The sequence below is a fragment of the Dipodomys merriami genome, unplaced genomic scaffold (genome assembly GCF_024711535.1).
Source record: "Dipodomys merriami isolate MVZ:Mamm:240054 unplaced genomic scaffold, mDipMer1.0.p SCAF_16, whole genome shotgun sequence".
Classification (NCBI taxonomy): domain Eukaryota; kingdom Metazoa; phylum Chordata; class Mammalia; order Rodentia; family Heteromyidae; genus Dipodomys; species Dipodomys merriami.
This window is the reverse complement of record NW_027202937.1, coordinates 2,963,915-2,988,731: the sequence shown is the minus strand read 5'-3', so window position 1 is coordinate 2,988,731 and position 24,817 is coordinate 2,963,915. Positions and strand designations below refer to the sequence as shown.

At 54.9% G+C, this 24,817-nt stretch overlaps 3 protein-coding genes across 4 annotated transcripts; 1 reads left to right on the top strand and 2 right to left on the bottom strand.

The window, feature by feature from the left end:
* Positions 1-984: 984 nt before the first annotated feature.
* Hsp90ab1 (heat shock protein 90 alpha family class B member 1) lies at positions 985-8,132 on the top strand. Its single transcript, XM_070023633.1, has 12 exons — positions 985-1,088; positions 2,303-2,449; positions 3,613-3,819; positions 3,908-4,067; positions 4,552-4,685; positions 4,797-5,102; positions 5,448-5,613; positions 5,810-6,000; positions 6,110-6,257; positions 6,380-6,648; positions 7,339-7,672; positions 7,774-8,132. The coding sequence occupies exons 2-12, from the start codon at positions 2,303-2,305 to the stop codon at positions 7,881-7,883; spliced, it is 2,172 nt and encodes a 723-aa protein (XP_069879734.1). The 5' UTR covers positions 985-1,088; the 3' UTR covers positions 7,884-8,132.
* A 100-nt stretch (positions 8,133-8,232) lies between these two features.
* Positions 8,233-11,183, bottom strand: Slc35b2 (solute carrier family 35 member B2). The gene is made up of 4 exons (XM_070023634.1): positions 11,094-11,183; positions 10,470-10,663; positions 10,145-10,299; positions 8,233-9,596 (listed from the first exon to the last, which is right to left on the bottom strand). Exons 1-4 carry the CDS (start codon positions 11,102-11,104, stop codon positions 8,661-8,663), a joined length of 1,296 nt encoding a protein of 431 aa, XP_069879735.1. The 5' UTR covers positions 11,105-11,183; the 3' UTR covers positions 8,233-8,660.
* Positions 11,184-11,686: 503 nt separating this feature from the next.
* Positions 11,687-19,475, bottom strand: Nfkbie (NFKB inhibitor epsilon). Of its 2 annotated transcripts, XR_011372207.1 has the most exons (7): positions 18,971-19,475; positions 16,477-16,579; positions 15,428-15,650; positions 14,276-14,364; positions 13,645-13,881; positions 13,261-13,419; positions 11,687-12,623 (listed from the first exon to the last, which is right to left on the bottom strand). XR_011372207.1 is itself a non-coding variant. In XM_070023632.1 (6 exons), the coding sequence occupies exons 1-6, from the start codon at positions 19,330-19,332 to the stop codon at positions 12,558-12,560; spliced, it is 1,080 nt and encodes a 359-aa protein (XP_069879733.1). In that variant the 5' UTR covers positions 19,333-19,348; the 3' UTR covers positions 11,687-12,557. The 2 variants fall into 2 exon arrangements, 1 of the variants encoding a protein (XP_069879733.1); XM_070023632.1 differs by lacking the exon at positions 13,261-13,419 and having other exon boundaries at positions 18,971-19,348.
* Positions 19,476-24,817: the final 5,342 nt, after the last annotated feature.

Here is a 24,817-nt window from a genome sequence, read left to right as displayed (position 1 = left end):
GAGCCGGTGAAGCTCCGGCATGCTGCTCAGATCCTGGGGGACCCCCTGCCCCCTCCCCAGGTCCAAGCGCGGAGAGGGACGCGGGTGGGGAAATGAACCCCGCGGAAGAGCCAGCCGCACGGGCGGGTGCGGGGCGCTTCTCCCCGGGAGCGACCCCGTCCCCGCTCGCTAACAATGGTGCCCACAGCGGCTGCGGGCTGCGACACGAACGGGGGCCCGGCCGCGCGCCCCGTCCAAGCCGCACCCCGGCACGCGGGCAGCGCGGGCTCCCCCGCCCCGCACGCGGAGCCCGCAAGACGCGCGGCGCAGGGGTCGTCGCCTCGGACTCGGGCACCGCCGGGGCCGCAGAGGGAGGGGCGGGGCCTGGCGAGGGCGGGGCGGGGCCGCCGAGACCGGCCTGGAAACTGCTGGAAGGATCGATCGCAGCACCGCCGCTCCCTCCGCCGCAAGCCCGCAAAAAGTCCCCGCCAGCCCGGGGCGGCGCCCCTCCCCCGCCGCGGCCCCCGGCTGGGGCCGTCTGCGCCCCGGGAGCCGGGCAGGGGCCGGGTGCGGTGTGCACGGCAGGCCTCGGGAAGCGGGTCTGGGAGCGGCAGTGGCGGTGGCCCCCAGGGCCGGCTCTGACTGCGCAGGACTCGGGGGGAACAATAGGGCCGCGCCGTCGCCCACCCGCACACCACACAGCACTCCAGCGTCCCGGTTTGACGAGGTCACGTCCTGACGTGACTGACGGGGCTGCGAACCGGAGGGAGGCTTCCGTCCCGGAGGCCGCGGCGGCCCCGGCCTCCCTCCCCTCCATCTCCCACCCCACATCGCTCGCTGCTCCCCGCTTCTCCGGCCTCCCCTCCCCCGCCCGCTCCCCACGATGACGTCACGGCGGGCGGCGGCGGCAGGTGCGGCGCGGACGCGCACGCTCCTTCAGGCGGAGGGATCCGGGGCGGGGCCCGCGGTGGGTGCTCCGCCTTATATAGGCCGGTCGGAGGGCGCCGGCCGCTCTCTCGAGTCAGCCCCGCGCAGCGGTCCTCGCGTGCGAGTCCTACGCCGTCCGGGCCCACCTCGCCGTCCAGCACCGCAGCTCTTTTCCCTGCACGGTAAAGCCGCGGTCTCCCTCCTCGGCGTCCCCCTCGGGCCCGCTTCGCGGTCTGCTTCCTTCCGCCCGGCCCTTTGCAGGCCAGGCTGCCCGGGCCGGGCCGGCGTGCGGGGCGACGCGCCTGGCGCAGGTCGGGGTGGCGGTCGGGGCGCCGGCTCGGGGTGTTCCGGGCAGCTCTTGCAGAAGCCCGCCCGCACAGCGCTCGCCTCCGGGGGCTGAGCGGCGGCCCGACGGGCGGGGTGCGGGGCCCCGGGCGGGGGGGCGCCCGCACGTGGCGGCCTCGTCGGCGTGGGGCCGTGTTGGCCCCCCACTTCCGGACGCGCCTGCGGGGGGCCGGCGCGTCCTCGGGGCGCCCAGGCCGCAGTGACTCAGCGCGCCCGGACCCGCGTGTCCGCTCCCCGCTTTGTTTCCGTGGGGCTCGCGGCGTGGGGAGGCACGCTTCCGGCCGGCTATGCTTCCAGATCTTTCCTGCAGAGGCTGGGGGGCGGGGCTGGGGAGGGCAGGGCTGGGAAGATTCGTGGGTCTCTCCCCCGCCCCTCCCTGATGGCCGAGATTGTTCTGGAAGCTTCTGGAGCCTGGCGCCCCGCCCCAATGCCCGGATGCTAGGGCGATAGGAAGGTGCACAGTGGCGCCCCCTCCTCGCGTGGCCCCTGCCGACAACCTCGGCCACCATCTTTTCGGTGTTCGGTCTTTAGTCCGCCTAGTGTGGGGTCCCGGTGAGGCCTTTGCCCGGCGCCCCTTTGTCCTGATGTGGTTGAGCCTTAGTGGCCGTGTGACCGAGTCGGGTTACCTTGCCTGGCCAGAGGCAGCTGCACAATCCAATCCGTTCAGCAGACCAGAGGCCTTGCAGGGGGGTCATGAAACTTGGTCCTGCCCCAGATTAAAGAAGAGATGGTGGATCTGACCTGAATACCTAGAGTAGGGTCGGCATTGCCGAATTTTAAGCAGACCAAGCCATGCTGAGAACCTTGGCCTCAGATCCCACGCTGTTCAAAGTGTGGCTTTGCATTTAATGAAGAAATGTTACATTTCCACTCCAAATGGGTTCCTGTACGGTTACAAAGAAGTCACTTCTCAGTCGAGGGAATGGAAGATACAGTACCTAGCTCAAAACTTGGGTGTGAAAGGGTTTGAAACTTAGGTGGACTTGAGGGAGGTTTAGTGATTGATAGGATCATCAGGTTCTTTAGTAATGGTGGTTACTCTTATTTTTAGATGCCTGAGGAAGTGCACCATGGAGAGGAGGAGGTGGAGACTTTTGCCTTTCAGGCAGAAATTGCCCAGCTTATGTCTCTCATCATCAATACCTTTTATTCCAACAAGGAGATTTTCCTTCGAGAGTTGATTTCTAATGCTTCTGATGTGAGTATTGCAGTGTGGTTTTAACCACAAGAGGCAAGGGTAGTGTAGTATTTGAGGACTATTTCTGAAGAGGAATAAACCACCACTAGTCAAAAGAATTTACCCTTAATCATTTGAAAGGCAAGGTGTCCTGGATCACAGGGAAAACTAATGTAAACTTGTAAACTGACATTTAAATATTAAAGGCCAGTAAAATTTGAGGGTATCTACACCCAAAGCCCTGTTTATCAAATTTCAGGAAATAGAACTGTGGGAGGGGTCTTTTGGGTGGGGGCATGAAAGTTGGAGTAAGGGTAAACAAATGGCATTCCTGGTGTTCAGTATGTGGAAAATCGACTATGCTACTTGGGGTCAGGGGCCTTAATTGGAATCTAGGGGAAAGTGAAGGAATGGGTGAGAGTGACCCAAAACAGGTTATACTTAATATATTATATGAAATACTATATGAAATGCCTAGGCACTGTCCCTGAGCTTCGTTTGCTCAAGACTAGCACTCTTACCATTTGAGCCACAGCACCACTTCTAGCTTTTACTTATGTGGTACTGAGGAATCTAACCCAGGGCTTCATGAGTGCTAGGAAAGCACTTCGTATAATTTTCTAAAAAATGCAAGGATAGCAAATGAGATTTTTTTTTGTCGGTTGTGGTGCTTGAACTCTGGGCCTGGGCACTGTCCCTGTGCTCTTCAGCTCATGGCGAGTGCTGTACCACTTGAGCTACAGCGCCACTTCCGGTTTTCCGGTGGTTTATTGGAGAGTCTCATGGACTTTCCTGCCCAGGCTGGTGTTGAACCTTGGTCCTCAGATCTAAGCCTCCTGAGTAGCTAGGATTACAGGCGTGAGCACTGGCACCCGGCTTGATTTTTCTTTTTTTTCTTTTTTTTTGGGGGGGGTCCAATTGTGGGCCTGAACTCTGAGCCTGGGCGCTGCCCCTCAGTTCTTCAGCTCAAGGCTAGCGCTCTACCACTTGAGCCACAGCGCCACTTCCAGCTTTTTTCTTGATTTTTCTTTAAATATAAAAAAGACGTGGACTTTACGGGGGGGGGGGGAGGAATGGTAGGGGAAAAACAAAGGGGCTAACAGTGCTTGGTAGGAACTGTAACCTGTACAGTATCTTTACGATAAAAATATTAAAAAATGGAATCAAATGACTTGTATTTGCAGGCCTTGGACAAGATTCGCTATGAGAGTCTGACAGACCCTTCCAAATTGGACAGCGGCAAAGAGCTGAAAATTGACATCATCCCAAACCCTCAGGAACGGACCCTGACTCTGGTGGACACAGGCATTGGCATGACCAAGGCTGACCTCATAAATAACTTGGGAACCATCGCCAAGTCTGGTACTAAGGCATTTATGGAGGCTCTTCAGGTATGGCATGTCTCATGTTCACATCACCACTTAGCACTGTTGCTGCCTGTTACTTTCTCTAAACTTTGGATTGAAATCTTTTTTATAGGCTGGTGCGGACATCTCCATGATTGGGCAGTTTGGTGTTGGATTTTATTCTGCTTATCTGGTGGCAGAGAAAGTAGTGGTGATCACAAAGCACAATGATGACGAGCAGTATGCTTGGGAGTCCTCTGCTGGGGGCTCCTTCACTGTCCGAGCAGACCATGGTGAGTAGGCTGTCCCCATTGAGTGGGGGCTTGGGGTGGATTCTTTTTTTTTTTTTTTTTTCATGGGGCCTGAACTCTAGGTCTGGGTGCTGTCCCTTAGCTTAGCTCTAGGCTAGCACTCTACCTTTTGAGTCACAGTACCACTTTTGGCTTTATCTGCTTATGTGGTGCTGAGGAATCGAACCCAGGGCCACATGTATGCGAGGCAAACACTCCAACACTGAGCCACCTTACTAGCCCCTGGGGTGGGTTCTCTAGGTAAGCAAACGCCACTCTTTCTCTGTGCCCTCCTGTGCCGATATGGGGCCTTGGAATCAGGCCCAGGGTGCTGCAGCATTAGTTTTTTACCTGGAGGCTGGTGGTTGACAATTTGAGCCATACTTGTGCTTATTTTTTGCTGGTTAGTATTTGTAAAGCAGTTTATTTTCACTATAGTCAATGTTCCACATGACATCTTCCAAACTTAAAGTCAATTCTTTTCTAGGTGAGCCCATTGGCCGGGGTACCAAAGTGATCCTCCACCTCAAAGAAGATCAGACAGAGTATTTGGAGGAGAGGCGGGTCAAGGAAGTCGTGAAGAAGCACTCTCAGTTCATAGGCTATCCCATCACCCTCTATGTAAGTGTGGGCTGGAACCTGTGTCTGCTGTTTTGGAAGTTCATGTCCTCTGACTTTGCTTTCCTGGTGTTGCATTCTCCAAAATTTTAACTGTTAAATCTGGCATTTTAGTTGGAGAAGGAACGAGAGAAGGAAATCAGTGATGATGAGGCAGAGGAAGAGAAAGGTGAAAAAGAAGAAGAAAAGGATGATGAGGAAAAGCCTAAGATTGAAGATGTGGGATCAGATGAGGAAGATGACAGTGGTAAGGAGAAGAAAAAGAAGACTAAGAAGATTAAGGAGAAGTACATTGATCATGAAGAACTGAACAAGACCAAGCCCATTTGGACCAGAAATCCTGATGACATCACCCAGGAGGAATATGGAGAATTCTATAAGAGCCTTACCAATGACTGGGAAGATCATTTGGCAGTCAAGGTGAGGTTTATTCTCATTTTCTTTGTGTGGACTAAACGAGAGCAGGTGCAAATTATTGACAGGGAATGTGGCACAGAAGTGGCCTGCTTAATGGATTGTAGCTAGGAACAGAGAAAGCAGTTGGACAAAATGGAGAAACAGACTATTGGTTCTGATGTACCCCACAGGCTTAATGTTCTGCAAGGATTGTGTATAACCAGTACCATTGTAGACTTTAGTGTTGGCTCAGAGGAAGTTTCTCAGTGATCCTTGGGATACCCGTTTGGTTTTATTTAAATGCTTTAGTATATGTGACTAAGAAGTGTGTTCAAATTACTGCTAGCTCATAATTTTGGGTTATTTCAGCACTTTTCTGTAGAAGGTCAATTGGAGTTCAGAGCATTGCTCTTCATCCCCCGCCGGGCTCCCTTTGACCTCTTCGAGAACAAGAAGAAGAAGAACAACATCAAACTCTATGTCCGTCGTGTGTTCATCATGGATAGCTGTGATGAGTTAATACCTGAATATCTCAGTGAGTATCTCTGAGACTGTTAGCTGGGAGTGTCTTTTTTTGGTTGGGTAGAGCACTGTTATAGATCTCCAGTCTATTGCAGTGGTCCTTTGCAGCGTGCTAGGTAGCAGAGGTTTGTGGGAAGAGTAGAACTTTGTCTGCTTTGTGGGCAGCCAGGTCTGGTCCAGCTTTGCTGAACTTTTATGTCTGATTGCAGACTTTATCCGTGGTGTGGTTGACTCTGAGGACCTACCCCTGAACATCTCCCGGGAAATGCTCCAGCAGAGCAAAATCTTGAAAGTGATCCGTAAAAATATTGTGAAGAAATGCCTTGAACTCTTTTCTGAGCTGGCAGAAGACAAAGAGAACTATAAGAAATTCTATGAGGCATTCTCAAAGAACCTAAAGGTGAGGCTGATGTTTAATTCTGCTGATATCACGATACTTAGCAAGTAGGGTTTCCCCATTCAGAGTACCAGGTTCCAGTTGGATTATTTATTCTCTCCTATTCCAAAAGCTTGGCATCCATGAGGACTCTACTAACCGGCGGCGCCTTTCTGAACTGCTGCGCTATCACACTTCCCAGTCTGGAGATGAGATGACTTCTCTGTCAGAGTATGTCTCTCGCATGAAGGAGACACAGAAGTCCATCTACTACATCACTGGTGCGTTGGACCTGGGTCTTGATCCAAAGGGGTTCTGTGGGTAAGGACAGGTAGAGGGACATATCCCTGCTTCCTGGGAACTGGCACTAGGAAGAGGTTACACTTAATAATTCAACTTGCAGGTGAGAGCAAAGAGCAGGTTGCCAACTCTGCCTTCGTGGAGCGAGTGCGTAAGCGGGGCTTTGAAGTAGTGTACATGACGGAGCCCATTGATGAGTACTGCGTGCAGCAACTCAAGGAGTTTGATGGGAAGAGCCTGGTCTCTGTGACCAAGGAGGGTCTGGAGCTGCCAGAGGATGAAGAGGAGAAAAAGAAGATGGAGGAGAGCAAAGCCAAGTTTGAGAACCTTTGCAAGCTCATGAAAGAGATCTTGGATAAAAAGGTTGAGAAGGTGAGCCATTTAGGGACGAAATGTACTACTTGTAACCACCTGCACCTGTGGGTCAGACTTCTGCTAGTGGAGATCCCAGGGAATTTACTGTTTAATCATTTTATGTCTTGCTTGGTTTCTTAGTCACATTTGAGGATCATTGTTAGTATAAATTGCTAGAGTAGGAACTTTTTTTTTGTGCCAGATTGGGCCTTGAACTTGGCCCTAGACCCTCACTGTCTTTTAAGCTTTTTTTGCTCAAGGCTAGTGTGCTCTACCATTTGAGCTTACTATAGATCCATTTCCAGCTCTTTAAAAGATGGAGCTAAAAATCCCATACATTGTTTTGGGGGGAAGGGTCCGGTCCTGGGGCCTGAACTCTGGGCCTGGGCGCTGTCCCTCAGCTCTTCAGCTCAAGGCCTAGTGCTCCTACCACTTGCCACAGCGCCACTTGCGGCTTTTTGCTTATGTGGTGCTGAGGAATCGAACCCAGGGTCTCAAGAAGGCAAGCGCTCTTCCACTGAGCCACCTTCTCAGCCCCAATCTCATACATTTTCTTTGCTGCCTGGGCCTCATAGCATCTAAGATGCTCAGGTCCTAGCCTCCTGAGTAGCTAGGATTACAGGTATAACTCATAGATCTTGTCAATACTATTGATTCTGACTACAGATGCTGCCACCCTACCCTGCTGAACTCTTTAACTGTCCACAGGTGACAATCTCCAATAGGCTTGTGTCTTCCCCCTGCTGCATTGTGACCAGCACATACGGCTGGACAGCCAACATGGAAAGGATCATGAAGGCCCAGGCGCTTCGAGACAACTCCACCATGGGCTACATGATGGCCAAAAAGCATCTAGAGATGAACCCCGACCACCCCATTGTGGAGACGCTGCGACAGAAGGCGGAAGCAGACAAAAATGACAAGGCTGTCAAGGACCTGGTCGTGCTGCTGTTTGAAACTGCACTGCTTTCTTCTGGCTTTTCCCTGGAAGACCCCCAGACCCACTCCAACCGCATCTACCGCATGATCAAACTTGGCCTGGGTAAGCTGGAGTCTAGTGAGCTTGTGGCTAGTTGTGGGACTGGTCTCAATCTCTAACCTGTTTTTCTTGTGAGACTTAACTTTTTTTTCTTTTAATTTTAGGCATTGATGAGGATGAAGTGGCAGCAGAGGAGCCCAGTGCTGCTGTTCCTGATGAGATTCCCCCACTGGAGGGTGATGAGGATGCCTCTCGCATGGAAGAAGTAGATTAGAAACTCCCACTGGGAAGGAAGCCTGCTCCCTCCTCTGTATAGTGTCCACAGCCTAGACTGGCCCTGTCCCACCTCCCCTCCCTCTGCTGATTATCTTCTCTCCTGTCCCAAGTCCCAGGCAGGAAACAAGGGATTCAAACCCTAACCCCCTCCCTCCCTCTGCCAGCAGGGTTGGGTGTTGTGTATTGTGGTTTTTTTTTGTGTTATGAGATTAAAAGTATGCAAAATAAAAGATGGAGTTTTATACAATTCTCTCCCTTGTAAAGTGGATATTGCTGCTTTTTGCTACAGCAAGCCCACGTGGTATTCTCAAATCAGTCCCTTAAACTAGGCCAAAACACCAGACCACTTCCATTGCAGCTCTTTTAATAAAGTTAAAAGAAGTAACATTTCCCAAATACTAAAACCTGCAAGTGGCTCCTGGGGCAGAGCCCAGGACCCTGACAGTGCAAGGGGCAGGATTGCCCGGCACATCCCCACTGTCCTGGGGAAGCTTGAGGCTTCTCTTCCCTGGAGTAAACAGGAGGGGATGATGACAGGGAACTTGGTAAGAACCCCTTAAGTACCCTGGGCCAAGAAATGGCATCCCCCCCCCCTCAACTCCACCCTGGGACTACTGGCAAATGGATGGGGTCTTAAGGCAAAAGAAAGGCTGCCTCCTGCCTCCTCACCCCACAGCTTTTCCAAACAGCTGGTCTGTGATACTGAGAAGACACTGCCAGAGGCAGAGAACACTGGTGTGGTGAGGTCCTTTCGCTTGCCTCAGGCACTGTCCCCTCAGACTTGTACAGGAGGTTCAGTGGGGACAGCCTTCTTCCCCCGCTGTTTTAGCCGTCCCCGCGCATAGACTCTGAGTAGGAGGGCAGCAAAGACCACAGCCACCCCAAGTCCCCCTACCACGGTGATGGTGTGTCCATAGAGTAGGCAGGACAGCAGGATGGCAATGGCCTGGCGGAGGGTCATGATGATGGTGAAGACGGCAGCCCCAAACTGCCCGATGGTGTAGAAGATGAAGATCTGGCCACACGCAGAGCAGACTGAGAGCAGAAGGGCGTGCGCAGCAAACTCGCTGTGCCGCCCCATGAAGCGGGTCCCCTCTAGCAGGGCGCCCTGCTGGAGCAGGGAGACGACTGTGAAGAGGCAGGAGAAGAAATTGACACCAAACATCATCTGCACCGAGGACATCTTATAGGCGAAGAGGGCATCCTGCCAGTTTGAGGTGAAGCTGTCAAAGGCAATGTAGCCGGCCAGTAAGATGAGGCCTGAGAGTGTGGTGGCCCGGGAGCTGCGGGGCTCTGGTCCACTGGACAGCAGGAACATGCTGACCCCAATGGAGATGAGGCCAGCCGTCAGGTACTCCCAATGCTCGTAGCTGCGCCGAGACACCAGCTTTCCCATCAGCATGACGGGAATCACCTTGGAGGCCTTGGCCAGCACCTGCGTGGGGAAGCTAATGAACTTGAGAGCTTCGTACTGGCACCAGCTGCTAAGCACATTGGTCAAGCTGGCAAAGGAGTACCGGTACATGGGCGCCCCGTGGCGGGGCTGCTTGCAGAGGACACAGTAGAGGCCAGCCACAACCAACGCCAGCACGCGGTTCATTAGCACCAGGAACTGCGAGTCTGTGAAGCGTTCACCTGGTGATGTGGCGGTGGCCCCATAGCTGCGGGTCATGACTCTTTCCTGCAACACGCCCCAAGTCAGGTAGGACACCTGGGTGAGGGAGGGTGGAGACAGTAAACAAGAGGAGGAAAAGCTCTCAACCGCTTCCCTCACCCATTCTGGAAGATTCTAACAACAGTAACACGGCTTTAGGGCTGCCCAGACCCCAACTGTCCCTGCAGTTGGCATGTTCCAGCTGGCTCCATTCCAAGCATTTTCCTATCAGGGAGGGGTGGACTCCTAAACTGAACACAGTATGAGCTGAACCTGTGTGAAATGCCCCACCCTCCCACCTCACGTGCAGTACTGAATTCACTCCCCAAACTTTAACGAGTTACGACGTCTATGTTAGGGCAGTGCAGAGGAAAGTGTAACAGCAAAGCAGAAATCATCAGAAAGTGAGTAAGACGGGTGCTCTTCTGCACTCAATGTGAAGCAACAGTGTACCCTAACTTTCAAGACCAATGCTAGAGGAGGGAAGAGGCAGAGGGCTGTGTAGAAAACACACCAGCAAATCTTTGGGATGAACACGTTGAAACTTTTGAGTCCCTGCCCATGGGTACCCAACCCAGGAAGAGAAGTGGAGTCAGCCTACCTACCTGGAGCCCTGAGGCACAGAAGACCAGCTTCAGGGCCTGCCAAGAGGGGGTGGTCTCTACCGTCTCTGTCCGGGGAGCCAGGGGAGCCTCATCAGAGGCCTTGGGCTCATTGCCAAACACACAGGCTTTCACCAGAGGGAAGCAGAGACCTCTGCCTAAGGAAGACACACAAAATCAAGTCCCAGACCACCTCCAGCGCCCCAGAACCGCCAGCGGCCAGCCCCCCCTTCCCCGCCCCGCCCCGCCCCGCCCCGTCCCACTCCAAGTTATTGCCAAGTCCTAAAGCCGGACCTAGAGGCTTCCCCACCCTGTCGTCTCCACACACCTGTCTCCAGGTAGTTCTTCCGCCTGAAGTACTGCACCAGGAGGTAGCCGGGCACCATGATGCTGCCATAGCCGGCGGCATTCACCAAAAAGCGGAAGAGCCACAGCTGGGTCCACGCCTCCGGAGGGGCTTCGGGCGCGTCCCCCCCGGCCCCCGGGGAGGGCAGCGCGGCCAGCACCAGCAGGGCGCACCACCTGCGGGCACGGGGCACGGGGCCGGGGCCGGTCAGGCGGCGCTCGGAGGGGCCGCGCTGCTGGAGACGCGCCCGCCCCCTCCCCGCCCCCTCCGCCGCAGCGCGCCGGACAAAGAGCCTCTCTTCTCCGGCGGGGGGCCCGGGCCGCCTCCCTCCCCTCCCGGGCGGACCCACCCCGCGGCCACACAGGCGCCTCTGTTCCTCCCGCGCGGGCCGCGGGCGCCCCTCCCCCGCCCCGGGGCTCCAGCCCTCCCGCCCGGACCCCCCGCGGGCACGCGGGGCCGCGTCGCGCCGCGGTCCCCGCCAGCTCGGGGCCGCGCCACGCGTCCGGCGCGGACGGGCCGCGCGGCGCCCGGGACCCCCACCCGGACCCCCGCGGTCACGTGGGCCGGGGACTCGGTCACGTGGCCGCCGCCGTCCTAGCCCCGCACCTGGCGTCCATAGCCCGGCCGCGTGGGGCGGAGGGGGGCCGGGGAAGGCGAGTCCCCGGGCCGCGCGCTCCCTCCGCCGCCTCCTCCGGCTGCCAGCAAGCGCTCTGGAGGCCAGCGGAAGTGCCGCGCTCTTCCCGCCTCCCTCCCTCCCTCCCTCCCGCCTCCCGCGGCCGCCTCGCCGTCCCGCCGCGGCCCCGCAGCGCCCCCGCGCGGCCTGGAGGCGCCCGCCGCCGGCAGGGAGCCCGGCCCGCGTTCCAATCCCGCCCCGTGGGCGGGGGCAGCGAGGCCCCGCGCCCCCCAGCTCCGGCTCCGGCCCGGGGGATGTCTTCTTCCCGTTTTTGCTAAGCCCGGCCACCGTCCCCCGACCCCGCGACCTTCCAGGCTGAACATGACCTGGCCCACCGCTCTCGCCCACTCTCCTGCAGAGCTCCGCGGCCGCTCTCAGTTCCTGGCACCAAAGGCCTCCCCAGGCTCTGCCCCCTTCCCAGCCCTCAGGTGTCCCGGCCACCCAATCACCCAATCCGCTCCTGGTCCTCCACCCGCCTCACTGGTCCTCCCTGCCCAGCTCCCACCTCCACTGGTGAGGACAAACGTGGTGCTGATGACTTTAATGGTGGTCAGTCTTACTAGACTAGGGGCTTGCAGTCAGAAGCCGCGTGGTTTACCGCTCCATGTTCTTGTTGCCAGTCATAGGCTGACCCAGTATGGCCCTCAGCCTGTGGAATGGGAGGGAACTGGAGGGCTGTTTCCCTGCTCAGCCTCCCCGTGCTCCAACAGATGGCAGCCCCAGGGTTTGTATCTTCTTAGTCCTCCTCCCTCTCCATCCTTCTGCATTTCCACAGGAAAGATACAAGCTGTGCTGGTCAGAAACAGACCTGGGAATTCTCAGATCCCTACCTGGCTACAGCAAGATTCAGCCTTGCTCAGGGGACAATTTCCTTCTTTGCCTCTACCTTTGCCACAAGATTGCAGGGAAGGCCTAATTACAGAAATAGCTCTAGAAGAAAAACTGTTGTTTGTTTTGTTTCTTTAAGTCTGCCATTTTAGTGTCATGTTACTGAAATATCCCTTCCCAAAGTTCAGGGCTTCTGTAAGAAGTCTTCAACATCAGTGTTTTAGATGAGACCCTTGGGGCCTCTCCCTTTATCCTCTTGCAGTCTCTTATTCAGAGGGATCCATGTTTTCCTGCTGCTTGGCATTTCAGCCTGATCCAACATGTGTAGAAATACGGGACCCACCCCCTGCCATCTTCAACAGATGCTAGTGGGCTTCACCCAGGATAGCTGGGGCTTTGAGAAAGTCCTCCAAAACTCTTCACCCAGTCCATCCCAGAAGCTCTTCCTTCCCTCCAGAACAGCCTTTTCTCATTTGCAATCCTCGCTCTCAGCTCCGGACTGTGCGGGCCCCAGGCTCTGGCCTCAGCAGTCCCATATGGGGAGAGGCAGAATCCTCAGGACACTGGGTTCAGTCAACACACAGCAGTGGCTTTCCTGAGATCTTCAGGTCATCGAAGGGCAGAAGTGTCAGGGGCTGAGAAAGAAGGGAAGGAAGGTTAGTCACAGGAGAGAGCTGGGGAAACTGGCTTCCCACCAGAGTTGAAAAACATCAGAAATGTATCTTCTTACGAATTCCCCAGATGTGGCTGATCTGGGCATGGCACAGCTCCAAGGCCTTACTCAAGCTCTCATTCTTCAAAATGATGCAGCAGCTGGTGGACACCAGTGGCTCATGCCTGTAATCATCACTACTTGGGAAGCTGAGGTCTCAGGATCATGGTTCGACTTTCCAGCCCAGGTAGAAAAGTCCATGAGACTCTGACTTCCAAATTAATGACCAAAAAATTGAAAGCAGAGCTGTGGCTCAAGTGGCAGAGTGCTAGCCATGAGTGAAAAAGCTAAGGGACAGTGCCCAACTCCTGAGTTTTAAGCTCCAGTACCAGCACAATAAATAAAATAATGCAGGATATCCAAGCTAGAAGGGAGATTGGAGGCAATCCAGTCTATGGGCCTATTTGCTGTATTTGCAGGTGTTGGGGGAAAAGTACTTATAAACATTTTTCTCCCTAGGTCTCAGGGTTTTATGTTGTTGTTGTTTTTTAACTTTTTTTAAAAAACTTAACACTGAACATTTGAAAACTGGAAGGACTGTACAGAATAATCTCTTTCACCTCTCAAAAGTTTCCTGGGTCTGCCACACTCTGCGTTTAAGCAAGCCTTGGCTGAAGCTAAGTGGTGATCCTGGGGCGTGGCTCGGGCTTCTCACAGGCCTCAACACCTTTGGGTTGTCATACATCTGCCTACAGCTGAAATCAGCTGAGTTGCTGTAACTGCAAGAAACCTTGTATGAGTCCATGTTTGGGCCTCCTGGCCCTGACCAACTAAGGAAACAGGCTCAGGTTGGAGCAGAGGGCAGCTTAGGGAGCCAAAGTCAGTAACTAACATACCCCAAACAACCAACTTCCAGACCCTTGTAGCTGATGGCAGTGCCTATCTGCTGTGGAGGTGGGGGCCCCAAGAGCAGAGTGGAGTGGGACAGAGCACGAGTGTCTTACATCAGCCAGGTCCTGGGGCGTCTCATCTTCCACGTTGAGCAGCAGGGAGTCAGCACCAGCCTCACACAGTGTGGATGAGATGGCCCTGAGGCCCCGGCCAGCTGCCAGGTGCAGAGGTGTGCACCCATTGAGCATGCGAGCATCGACCCGGGCTCCAGCCTGCAGCAAATACTGCACCAGGCTGCGCTCCTGGGTTTCCACAGCCAGGTGCAGGGCAGTCTTCCCACTGGTGCCCTCCTGGAGAAGAAGATGGAAGTCAGCCATTGCCCTGAGGCAGCGAGCTGGGCTGAGCTCAGAAGAAGGAAGTGAGTGCCACCACTTCTTTTTTATGTTATTGGCTGGTCCTGGGGCTTGAACTCAGGGCCTGGGTGCTGTCCCTGAGCTTCTTTTGCTCAAGGCTAAAGCTCTACCATTTTTTTTTTTTTTTGGTAGTTTACTGGAGATAAGCGTCTCACAGACATCACTACCCAGGCTGGCTTTGAACTGCGATCCTCAGATCTCAGCCTCCCGAGTAGCTAGGATTGCAGGCGTGAGCCACTGGTGCCCAGCCAGTGCCACTTCTGATGCTGGCAGGTAACCTGGGGTTTACCGGGTGGGGAGAGCAGGTGGGGTAGTGCCCAAGTGGACTTACCTGGGCATCAATGTCAGCTCCACTCTGAAGCAGCAGTTCCATGAGTGGCTGGTTCTTCTGTAGGGTGGCGATGTGGAGACAGGCCAGACCTGGGGTGGGGTAGGGGCTACTGATCAGCACCCAGTGGTCCCCCCCTCCCCTTTTCAGGGGCCTTCTGCCTTCGCAGCCTCAAGGGACCTCTGCCCACGCAATGCCTCTGATCACAAGAATATTAAAATGGAACCCCAAAATCCCCCTCAAAAGTCTACAAGGAAAGAAACCCAACATGACCTTTTCAGGTCATGTTATTGAAACTTTCATGCTTCAGGGGTCAGCTACTTAGCAACAACCCCACTCATCACCCCTCTTTCCACTCTAGACTGTTACCTGCCTTCAAGCCCCATCGTGCTATCTCCTTTCTAGTGTGGACCCCCTCCTTCCCCGATCCCTGCTTGTACTGAGAGATTTAGATTCAAATTTACATGTTTCCTCTCAAGTGTCAGTTCAAGGGTCTCTGACTCCATGAGACCTTCTCTGACCATCCCCCACCCCAGTTTAAAAAAATCACAGCTCTCCCACCCCCACATCCCAGCCCTCCCCATCCTGTTCTACTCTACCATAGCACTCGCTTCCTCTTAACATATTAAATAACCCACTTTGTGTAATGAGTGTCTGGTCTTTCTTGGCTTTGTTCAAATATAAGCCCAGCGCTTAAGATACTATCTGGCACATGGAAGACCCTCGGTAGTGTTCTGCTAGATGAATGAGAGTTCATCCTATGTCTATTAAATTATTATTGTTTTTCGGTACTGGGGTTTGAACTCGGGACATCATGCTTCTTTGGCAGGAACTGTATCACTTGAGCCATGCCTTCCTCCGCTTCCTCTGACCCTCTTTTGCTTTGTTGAGGGTTTTTTGGCTAGAGTCTTGCTAGCTTTCTGTCCTGGCTGGTTTCCCTCCTGAGTAGCTGGGATTATACACATAAGCCATTATATCTGGCTAAATACACAAAGTAGGTGTGTCAAATCATTCATTCATTCACTCACTCCTCATCCAGTCAGGATGTACTGAGTGTCCATGTGCTTAAAGCTCGGGAAGTATCATGGGACCTCCCTGGTGAGGTCCCTGTCTCTTATCCCCTGTGAATCCCACAGGCTCTGGGGATGCCCGCACCTTGCCAGTTTTGCAGCTGGAGGTCCAGGGAGCGCGGTGGTTCTCGGCCTGGTTCTGGCTGCCCCTGCAGCAGGCAGCGAGCACAGGCCAGATGCTGGCGCCTACAGGCCACGTGTAGCGCTGTGTCCCCGTGTCTGTCTTGTAGCACTCGGCTGGCCCCCTTCAGTACCAGCGCCTGAACTGCCCCTGGCTGGTCGAGGTGAACAGCCAGGTGGAGTGCTGTCTGTAGGCACAGAGAGGGTGGCAGGGCTGTTAGAGCATGCTCCCGCCACTGAGAACACGCTGGGTAGCACTAGCAATCTAGTACCTTCTGTTAAGAGTCCTGGTCTTCCAAGCCCTTCCCTCTGTCAACCTTCACCTAGTTCTTAGGACCCCAATTCCGGAAATGGCCACCTGTTTTTTTTGTTGTTGTTGTTTTGCCAGTTCTGGGGCTTGAACACAGCGTAGCCACTGTCCCTGAGCTTTATTCAAGGATAGTGCTCTACCATTTGCGCCATAGCACCATATCTGGCCTTTTCTAAGTGGTTTATTGGTGTAAGCGTCTCATGAACTTTATTGCCCAGGCTGGCTTTGAACCTTGATCCTCAGATCTCAGCCTGGCCCCTCTATTCTTCTTGTAGGTTCCTCAGCCCCTGGAGAAAGGACATGTGGGGGAAGACAGTAGTCGCTTACCCTCTGGGGAGGGCTGAGATACCCAGCAAGTTGAGCTGTCAGGTTGGAAAACACAGGGTATCAGGCAGTGTCCCTGGCAAATTCCTCTGTTTAGGCTTCCCTGCCTGCTGTACAAAGATGCTGGACCCCACAGCAGCTATATTGAGTCTTTGAGTCTTTATCACAACTGGGCAATTAGATGGTACCCCCCCCCCCCCCCAGCTCGGCAAGCCTTGTGGCACAGGCTGTTACTCATCGCCACATCCTCAGCTTCTGGCCCCAAATCTGCCAGATGGTTTCCGGAGACAGCAACCTAAGGAGCCTGGCGTGGAAGCCTGGGATAGCTGCCAGGACACAAACAGGTAAGCACCTGGGCATAGCTTGCTCTGGCTACCTACCTGATACAGGTTGTTCTGAATGTCCAGGACCTCTTGGGGCAGCAAAGCCAGGCAGCAGAGCAGCACAGTTGGGGCCTCATGAATCACTGCCAGGTGGAGCAGCCTGGAGGGCAGGGGAGGGCTTGGAGTGAGGGTCCAGCCAGGCCAGAGGTTTGGGCTGGGGTCTTGAGGTTGAAAGGAATGTGTCAGCCTTTAACTAGTGACAGGGTGGGTGGAGGAAGTGAGAGTTTGGATCAGGAAGGGAGGGCTGGTAAGGGAAGGCAGGATTCTGAGGGCTAGGGCACAAAGCTCCCGTGGCTGGCCCTGATAAGGACCTTGGGTGGGGTGGGCAGTGTAGGCAGAGTGTTGATGGGTCAGGGGGCTTCCTGTCCAGCCTGCCCACACCCAGATCCCCTGTGTCCCCAGGGCCCTGCCAGGCCGGCCACCGCTCAAAGCCAAACTGAAAACTGCTGGAGGAGGGCAGAGGGGGTTTCCAGGGCTGAGCTCCCCACCTCCCCACAACACGGAGAATGGGAGGAGGCAGATGTGGGGTTCCCCCAGCAACTCAGTGTCACACATTCCAAGGGAGGGAAACAAGGTCCCGGAAGAGGAACAAGGAGACAGCACACATCCCGGCCTATTGCTCAGGGGAGGTGGGAAGGCCACTCCTCAGATGGTACTGGCCAGATGGGTCTGGCTTGAGGCCCTTTTTTGATACACACCTCCCGTTGGAGGCGTTTGATGGAGGGGGACAAACGTCTTAATCTAAGAGTGAGGGGGACAGCTGAGAGGGAAAGTTCCAGTCACGGGGTTTCCCCACATCAGGTAGGGATCACAGGAGCTGGAGGGTCTAGGCCTTGGGGCACTAGTGACAGGGCAGCTTCACTCAAAGGCCTGTCTGGGCTGGGGAGTGGGCTGCTCAAGCAGGAGGTGAGCAGGCTTTGGCCAGGAGAGGCCCAGAAGAGAGTGAAGAGGGAGGAACAGCTCTGGAAATCCCCTAGGCCAGTGCCTGCTCTCTGGGTCACATTCCTGCAGCCACCTCCCTCTCTCCCTCAGTCTCCCCTCCTCCCACTTCCTCTTCCTACTTCCACACCTCCCACAGCTCAGCCAGCCACCTCCAAGGGATGAAAAGTAGCCCCACCTCCATCTTTCTGGGGGACCCATTGAGGATTCCTTAAACACATGCACACAGACACACACAGACACACACACACAGACACACACACACAGACACACACACACAGACACACACACACACACACACACACACACACACACACACACACACACACACACACACACACACACACACACACACACACACACACACACACACACACCTGTCTCTAGAACTAGTACAGGCAAATGCTGGGGCTGAGGCCTGCAAAACAGGGTAGTATCACACATCCCTGCTCCCTGGATCAAAGGTCAGCCAAAGTGATAGTTCCTTGGAGTGCTCAAAACCCTGGAGTTCTGAGCCTGGGGGCTGGTGATCTAGGTAAAAAGTACACAAGGCCTAGGGGTCTCTCTCCTCTTCTACTTAATCATCACCAGTGCCAATGCCCACCCAGGTAGGACCCTTGCATGGCCAAAAAAGCATCTCCTACCTCTCCTATGCCTTATTCAGTCTAGCATCCCTGAGTAGGGGATTCCAGCCCCCTACCCCCATCTTAGTTTCTCACCCCCAAATCTCAGCCACTCCCCCTCTGCTGTTGTTTTCTTCTTCCTGGGGGTAAGTCCTCAGCTGGCTAACCCATCCCACACAACTGTCTCTTATTTCTGCTGCCACCAGGCCAAACTCCCTCGGGGCCTGGAGAAGAAAAGGTAAGATGAGGAGCTAAGACTGGACAGTCCAAATGACTTGGCAGGCTCAGGGTGGAGGGGAGGTGACTCCAGCCCTCACTTCCCCTTTCTCAGCAGAGGAGGAAGTATGTTGGTGCAGACAGACCTCTGTCTGTCGTTGGGGGCAAAGGTGCACCAGCTCAGTCACTTGACCCAGGTCTAGCTCCCAGCAGCATCTAGGAATCCAGGCAGGACTCCCCCCAACTCCCTGCTTCCTGGCCTCAGAAGGACAACCTGTAACCTGGTGACTCTTGTTCCTTGAGACAGGACCTTCTGAGGTCAGGAGCTGGGAATCCCGGAGATTGAGCAAGCAAGGATGTCCCTTCCCCCAGCACGGGAAAAACAAAACAACACCAAACAGGGAATTTTCCCTTCCCAGGGGCGGCTTATTGGTAGGTTTCCAGGATGCCTGCTGGGATTCCATCCAGGGGCCTAGGCAGGGGGTCGTGGTAGCTCTGAAAAGGGAGTCGGGCAGAGAGGTGAGGCCAGGTCCTCTGGTCGGGCCCCTCACCAGCGCTCAAACGCGTAGCTGAGAGTTGAGTTTGAAGTTTGGGAGAGAGGAGGTGCTGTCCCGCCTGGGGCGAGCGCTTGGCGGGATGGGGGTGGGGGGTCAGTCTCCGGAGCCGCTGTACCTCCTTCCCCGCCTCCCACCCGGCCTCGCCACCTGACTCACGTGTCTCCGTCCTCCGAGATGTAAGTGAGGGCTTCGAGCTGCTGAGGGCTCAGGGTCCCCGCGGGCGGCAGCGCCGAGCCGGGGGCCGGGTCGTCGGTCCCGGGGCCCCCCAGCAAAGGCAAGGGCTCGGTGAGCGAGGAGGAGCCGTAGGCGGAGTCGGCCCGCTCCGCGTCCGCGTCCCCCTTCTCCGGTGGCTCCCCGTCGGTCCCGGGGGGAGGGGTCCGGGGCTGCGGGCCACCGCCGCGCGCGGAGGCCGGGGCCGGGCCGGGCTCGGGCAGCGAGCGCAGGGAGCGCAGGGACTCGATGCCCGAGTCACACTGGCCCTCGTCCGCCTCGTCCGCCCCCTTCCGCGCCTCCGACATGCCCGCGGCGCCAGCCCGGGGGCTGGGTTCGGGCTGGATCCGGCTCCCGGGACGCCGCCGGGCGCCTTTCCGGGGGGTGGGTCCGCCTCGCAGGGCCGGCGCCCGACCCCGCGCCGCCTCTCCACTCGGTGTGCGCGTGCGAAGGGCGCAGGAGAGGCGCGAGGGGCTGCGGGGCGGCGCGGGGCGGAGGAGAGGCGCGACGCGGTGCCGAGCCCACCGCGGCGGTCGCGGCGGTTACTCCGGCGGCCGGGCAGCCAATCAGGTCCTGCCCTCGCCCCGCCCCTCCGGGGCTCCCAGCGGCCTCTGGCCCCGCCCCCGCCCCTCCGGGCGCTTCCGGGTACAGGCCACGCCCCTCCGGAATCCCCCTTGGCGGCCCTCAGCTCTGAGCTCTTACTCTACCATTCCCGTCCTGACTCACCCCTCCATTGAGTAACCCCTTCATTCACTCATTCATTCTTTCCCCCTTCCTTCGTCATTCTGTTCATTAAGTCTACCAATTCATTCTTTCCTTTTCCCTTTTCTTTTTTAAATCAGGGCCTGGGCGCTGTCCCTTAGTTTTGTCACTCAAGACTTGAGCAAGCTCTACCACGTAAGCCGCAGCCCCACGTCTGGCTTTTCTGGTTTGCTGGCACCTGATTCCTTCCTTCACTCCCATTTCTTGTTTTGGAGGAATTATTTAATTTTCTGCATGCGTCTTATTGGGAAAGCACATTTGGTGGAGAGATGGGAGAAGAGGCATTGCCTGCTACACCCTCTCGATTTCTCCCACCTTTCCCTAAGTGCCCAAGAGTAAAGGTAGGAAAGGGGGCATCCATTATCTAAGAGCAGCTCTTCCCTGAGGTCCATCCTAGAGAAGCTCCCCTGTCAGCTTCCTGAATCACATAGAAATGAGCACAAGGATGTGTTTTGGGAAAGTAGGTTTTCTCAGGCAGACCACTGTCTAGCTGCAGTGGTCACGGGGTTTCTACTTCCTCACAGGACGAGGCACAGTCTTGGAGTGGTTACAGTATTTGGCTAGCACCAGAGTTTGGGGACATTCAGTTCCTCATGGTGGGGCTGGGATGGGGAGGCCCCAAACACACTCTGGAAGTCTCTGCCCCAGCCCTGACACATCTTTCCTTCCCTGTCCCTGCTTTCCCTGAGCCTAGGAAGACTGTGGGAGCTCTTGGCCTACAGTGGCCTCTCAGCCAGTCTCTCAGGGGTCTCTCTTTCCTTGTTCCTCCCCCCAAGACTCCAAATACCATCTATCTTGGGCCAGCCATGCCTTTCGACGGTTGTCTCTAAGGGAACAGCTTCCTTTTCATGTCTGGTTTTAGGTGAAGGAAGCTGGGGTGAATGTGGAGAATTACTGACCAGTTCCCCACTTCCCTTTCCCCCTGGAACCTTGTTTCATACATTCAACCATTCACTCAGTGACAAACATCTATGGGGTTTTTGCTATGCTCTTGATATAGTTCTGTTTGTTTTGGGTAAAACCAAATAGCACAATCCACTACTGCCACCAACCAAAGCCCAAGGCAATTACAGTTCAGAATGGCGGTTCTGAGACAGGAGTGGGGAATTGTGAGGACACACAGTATAGCCAACTTCTCAGTGGAGTAAAGGGGCAGGCAAGGTTCTATTTGTGCTGGAAATGGGAAGGGAAAGGGAGGAAAGAAGCGTCTAGTCTCACATTCTGCTCTCCATGCCCCTAGAGAAGAGGAGTGTTGAGTTTGAAGAGTGAGGAGCCATGAAGGGAAACTGAGGAAAGCCCTAGGAAGTTGAGGCATCTTCACTCCTTAGGGATATTGGAGATTGCCTAGCAAGTACAAGAACCCGGATCTGATTCCCAATGCTATAACAACCCCCCCCAAAAAAACACAAGGCTTCTCTTGAAGGTTAGTGGGATTTCAGATGTCCTCACCCCCACCCTCCACTACCCTCTCCTCTTCTAATCTCACAATCTAGAAGACAGTCTAAGCTTTTAAAAAAAAAAAAAAAAAGGCTAAGCTAAGATCCAGGACAACTGGGATCAAAATCTAGCACCATTACTCCCATTTTCATGGTGGGAAGTGGGGGCCCAGAGAATGATTCAACTTGCCCAAGCTCAGAAAGTGCAGAGCTGGCCAGGTGCTTGTGGTTCACGCCTGTAATCCTAGCTACTCAGGAGGCTGAGATCTGAGGATTCCAGTTCAAAGCCAGCCAGTGCAGGAAAGTCCGTGAGACACTTATCTCCAATAAACTACTCAGAAAACCAGAAGTGGCACTATAGCTCAAATGATAGAGCGCTTGCCTTGAGCTGAGGGACAGCGCCCAAGCGCAGAGTTCAAGCCCCATTACTGATGAAAAAAGAGAGAAAGAAAGAGAGAAAGAAAGAAAGAAAGAAAAAGGGCTGGGAAGGTGGCTCAGTGGTAGAGTGCTTGCCTTGCATGCATGAGGCCCTGAGTTTGATTCCCCAGCACCACTTAAGCAAAAAGAAAAAAGCCAGAAGTGGCGCTGTGGCTCAAGTGGTAGAGCGCTAGCCTTGAGCAGAAGAGTTGAGGAACAGTGCCCAGGCACAGAGTTCAGGCCCCATGACTGGACTCCGAAAGAAAGAAAGAAAGAAAGAAAGAAAGAAAGAAAGAAAGAAAGAAAGAAAGAAAGAAAGAAAGAAAGAAAGAAAGAAAGAAAGAGCAGAGTTAGGCTATCCTGACCTAATCCTAGACTTTATAAGCCTTTTCAATGAAACATTCCCTTTATCAAGGTCTAAACCACATGGGTTGGGTGTGAGAGACTGTATGCAAGGACATGGAACTCAGGAGGGTGCAGGCTCCACACTTCTGATGCACACACAGAAGCAGAATTTAAGGAGAACCCCATCCCAACCCAGACAGGTGTCTTTCCCTCGGCTGTAATAGGTGTGTGGCATCCCAGCCTTTGGCCACATGAGGTCAGCATTGAGTCATCCACTGCCCCAGCATCAGGAAGCTTTCCTCCAGGAATGCTCCAGGGTGTGGAGAGGGAGAGGGACTATGGTGGTGTTTTCTGGAAAGGTGACCTGGGAGTCAGACTCAAGCTGAAGCGTGGGTGAATGGGATCCGGACTTGGCCCCTCAGCAAACTCCTTGGGTCCTGTTCTCCTTCTGCTGGTGTTTTGTTTCCCTTTGTTCTGTCCCTACTCCCCACCTCTGCCCATCCAGCAGAGAAAGACAGGTCCAGTTTCCATGATGACAAACCAGCCGCTCCTTCCACAGCCCCTAAACCAGGAACCTCCTTTGCCAGGAACTTCTAGGGAAGGGTATTGTGTGGGAATGGAGACGGTGGGTGGTCCTTTGTCTTTTGGGTGCTGTGGAGTTGGCCAAAAGGGGTTGGGTTATTCCCCCTTCTCAAGTCCCCTGACTGCAGGGGTGTGGGGAGGAAGACTATGTGTGTGGGTGTTAGGACCTCTGCTGTCCTGTCTCAGGGAGGACTGAACTCTGTGAAATGCGCTGAAAACAGAACAAAGGGCTGAACAAACATGGCGATAAGGTAGACTTCCCCCAAAACATGGGTAGGACCGGGACCAGTGGCTCATGCCTGCAGTCCTAGCTACTCAAGAGGTGAGATCTAGGGACTGTAGTTAAAAGCCAGCCCATTCAGGAAAATTCTTGACTTTTTTTTTTTTTTGTCAGTTCTGCCTGGGGCTTGAACTCAGAATCTGGGCACTGTCCCTGAGCTTTTTATGCTCAAGGCTAGTGCTCTACTACTTGCGCCACAACACCACCTTTTCTGTTTATGTGGTACTGAGGAATAGAACTCAGGGCTTCATGCATGCTAGTAAACACTCTACCACTAAGCCCTATTCCCAGACAGTTCTTGACTCTTATCTCTAATTAACCATAAAAAGCTGGAAGCAGAACTATGATTCAAGTGGTGGAGCACTAGCAGAGGGACAGTGCCCAGGGCTTGAGTGCAAGCCTCAGGACTGGCATGCACTAGCACACACACACACACACACACACACACACACACACACAGAAGCATGGTGGGGAGACTAGAATGCACCATCAAGAGATTGTTCTTGTGTCATGGAGTGAATGAAAAGCCCTGCCTCTTCAGAACCATTGTTCTTCCCTGCTTGGGCAGGGAGAATGGGCTCTCTGGGCTGGAGAGGGTCACATAGACTGCATAGTTCTGGAGCAATTGGTGGACAGAGAGCCACCTGACCCCATAGAAAAAAAGGACCGGAAATGGAAGGGTAGAGGGGTGGAGAAAGAGGCTCTGTCGTTGCTGATGAAGCCCAGGAACATGCCAGGCTCATCAATGTGCCTCTCTCTCCCCCAGAAAGTAGGTTTGTGACTCCTTATCCCAAAGGGGTCCGTGGATGAATTTGAATTCAACGCTTTACTCTTGATAGGCAGACAGTCTACCCCTTGAGTTATGCCTCTGGCTCTTTTTTTTCTTTTGGTGCAATTTTTGAGTCAGGGTTTTGCTTTCTGCCCAGGCACACACCTGGACTATAATTTACCTTTCTACAGTAGCTAGGATGACAGGTATGTATCACCCCGGCCAGCTTCTTCAGCTGAGATGCTAGCCTGGAACTGAAATTCTCCCCATCTCAACCTTCCTTTGTGGAAGCATGAAGGCCCACACCACGGTGTGGTTACACTGCACACAGCTTCAGTGTGAGCTGCTGGTGCTGGCTTTCTTGTGAACTTTTGAATGAGAAGGCTGTTGCAGAGCTAGCTCTGTAAATAGAGAGCAAGTGTGGAGAGCAGTCACTCTCTCATGGCCCTTACTACACGTTATCAGTTTGGGTATCTTCCCATCCCCTTTAAACTCTGCTTCCTTAGTAGGAGACTGTGTTTTATTTCTGCACACAGTAGGTGCCTAACAGTTGTCTAGGAATGCATGAACAGATGAATGCCCGTTTCCTTCCAGCCTCTCCTACTGGATTAGATGGAAAGGCGGTGTGGGGGTGCACGGGTGGCCGCCGGCAGTCACTGGGGGCGCTTCCTGGGGGGGTCTGTCACCTCTGCTTCCTGCCGTGGAGGCTGCCTGGTCACCTCTGTCCCTGTCCTTCGGAGACATTACTTTCTCCGGGCACTTCAGAGGCTCGGGGAGCGAAGGCCCTCGCGCAAGGTCACGCCGCCCGGGGATGGCAGAGGCAGGTTTGCGAATTCGAACCAGGTTTCCCTGACCTCTAGCCTAGGACGCTGTGCACACTTCATTGCTTTTCTGGGGCTGTTCTTCTGGGGAGGAAGATGGTTCCTCTGTCCTCCCGTCTGCCCTCCGTCAGTCCTCTCTGGCCTCCAGCTTCGGCCTCTCCGTCTCTTCCACGCTACTGGGTCCCTCCGAAGTCCGGCTCCAGCCTTAACCCTTTCCGGGGCTGAGGGTCTCCCCTAGGGCGCCGGGGCCACCTTCCCCGGCCCACCCCTCAGCCCCAGGAACTTGCGGGGGGCCCTCGAGCGCCCCCTCCCCGGAGGACGGCTGTGCAGGAGTTCGCGGCCTAGGCCGCCCAGCACGGGCGGGCAGGAGGGCGGTGGGGG